Genomic DNA, 1386 nt, shown 5'->3' on the forward strand with positions numbered 1-1386 from the left:
GGTTGGTGGAGACATTGTCATTGCTATAGTTTGCCGATTGGATCTGAACGCTTTGGTTATTTTTCCTTGTCCACACACATAGCTTTGGTGTTTTATGATTTTGCTAGTTGCCGATTGGATCTGAACGCTTTGGTTATTTTAGTGTTGGTGTTGGCTATGTGCAGAGACCAAGTGTGTGCTTATAATGTTTGCATCCTCTTGATGTTTTATTTTAAGCTAATAAAATTCACCCTTTGTAGAAAAAATAGGAGGGACACCGTGACTTGGCATCACTGTGTTTTGTCAAGTGAATCAGAGATCGATCCAAAGACCAAGCTGCTACTATCCTGCCTGTTCTCGACTGTTACTGAAACTGCTAATAATTCATCATACGACCAAAAGGTGCATCTTTTACAAGGGCGTACCTACCCGACTTATCACCGTAACAAATGAAGATGATTGGCGAGTGGCGACTTATCAACGTTGCTATTCTGTGCGATGATCGATCATGATCATGAGCAGCAGCAGCAGCAGCAGTGTCACCTGTCTGCCATGGTTCACAGTGCCCCCACCTCAATTGATTGGCATCCAGCTTTGCACTCTGCTCTGGTCGTCAAATACCACCGCATAAGGTTAAGAAGAGAGACAAATTGAGACCGGCGTGGCGTGGGAAGGCAGCCATGGCGGACAAGGACGAGGAGCAGCAGCAGCAGCAGCCGCTACACATCCTCTTCTTCCCCTTCCTCATCCCGGGCCACCTCATTCCGATGGCCGACATCGCCGTGGTCTTCGCGGCTCGCGGCGTCAGGTGCACCATCCTCACCACCCCCGTTCAGGCTTCCATCATCGGCTCCATCGTCGACCGCGCCAACAGCAACGACGACCTCTCTTCCCAGTCGGTCCATGTCGCCGTCGTGCCTTTCCCCGACGTCGGGCTCCCGCCGGCTGGCCAGCGCGGCACGGGCCTTGTATCCCAGGAAGATAAAGTGAAGTTCGGCCGGGCGGTGCAGCTGCTCCGGGAGCCCTTCGAACGGTTCCTGGCTGACAGCCATGCCGACCTCGACGCCGTGGTCTCCGACGGCTTCTACCACTGGTCCGTGGACGTCGCGGCTGAATACGGCGTGCCGCGTCTCATGTTCCTCGGCATGGGTGTGTTCGCCCGGTCCTGCTCCGAGCACGTGTTGTCGCAGGAGCATAGGCACAACCCCGACGGCGACGATCCTGATGCCGTCGTGTCGCTGCCGGGTCTACCGCACGGCGTGGAGCTGAGGCGGAGCCAGATGATGAAGGAGCCGCACTACCTGGAGTTCTTCCGGTGCGTCTATGCCGCAGGCCGGAGGAGCTACGGCGAGCTGTTCAACAGCTTCCAAGAGCTGGAGCGGGACAGCGCCGAGCACTACCGCACGA

The 1386-nt window shown here is 55.6% G+C and overlaps 1 protein-coding gene across 1 annotated transcript in view; it reads left to right on the forward strand.

The window, feature by feature from the left end:
• Positions 1-599: 599 nt before the first annotated feature.
• The window catches only part of LOC123153726 (UDP-glucose flavonoid 3-O-glucosyltransferase 7-like), a 1451-nt gene continuing 664 nt past the window's right edge, over positions 600-1386 (forward strand). The window contains exon 1 of the mRNA XM_044572701.1: positions 600-1380. Within this exon, the coding sequence (XP_044428636.1) occupies positions 660-1380 (721 nt within the window). The 5' untranslated portion in view covers positions 600-659. The remainder of the gene's footprint in view (positions 1381-1386) is intronic.

The sequence above is a fragment of the Triticum aestivum genome, chromosome 7A (assembly GCF_018294505.1).
Source record: "Triticum aestivum cultivar Chinese Spring chromosome 7A, IWGSC CS RefSeq v2.1, whole genome shotgun sequence".
Classification (NCBI taxonomy): Eukaryota; Viridiplantae; Streptophyta; class Magnoliopsida; order Poales; family Poaceae; genus Triticum; species Triticum aestivum.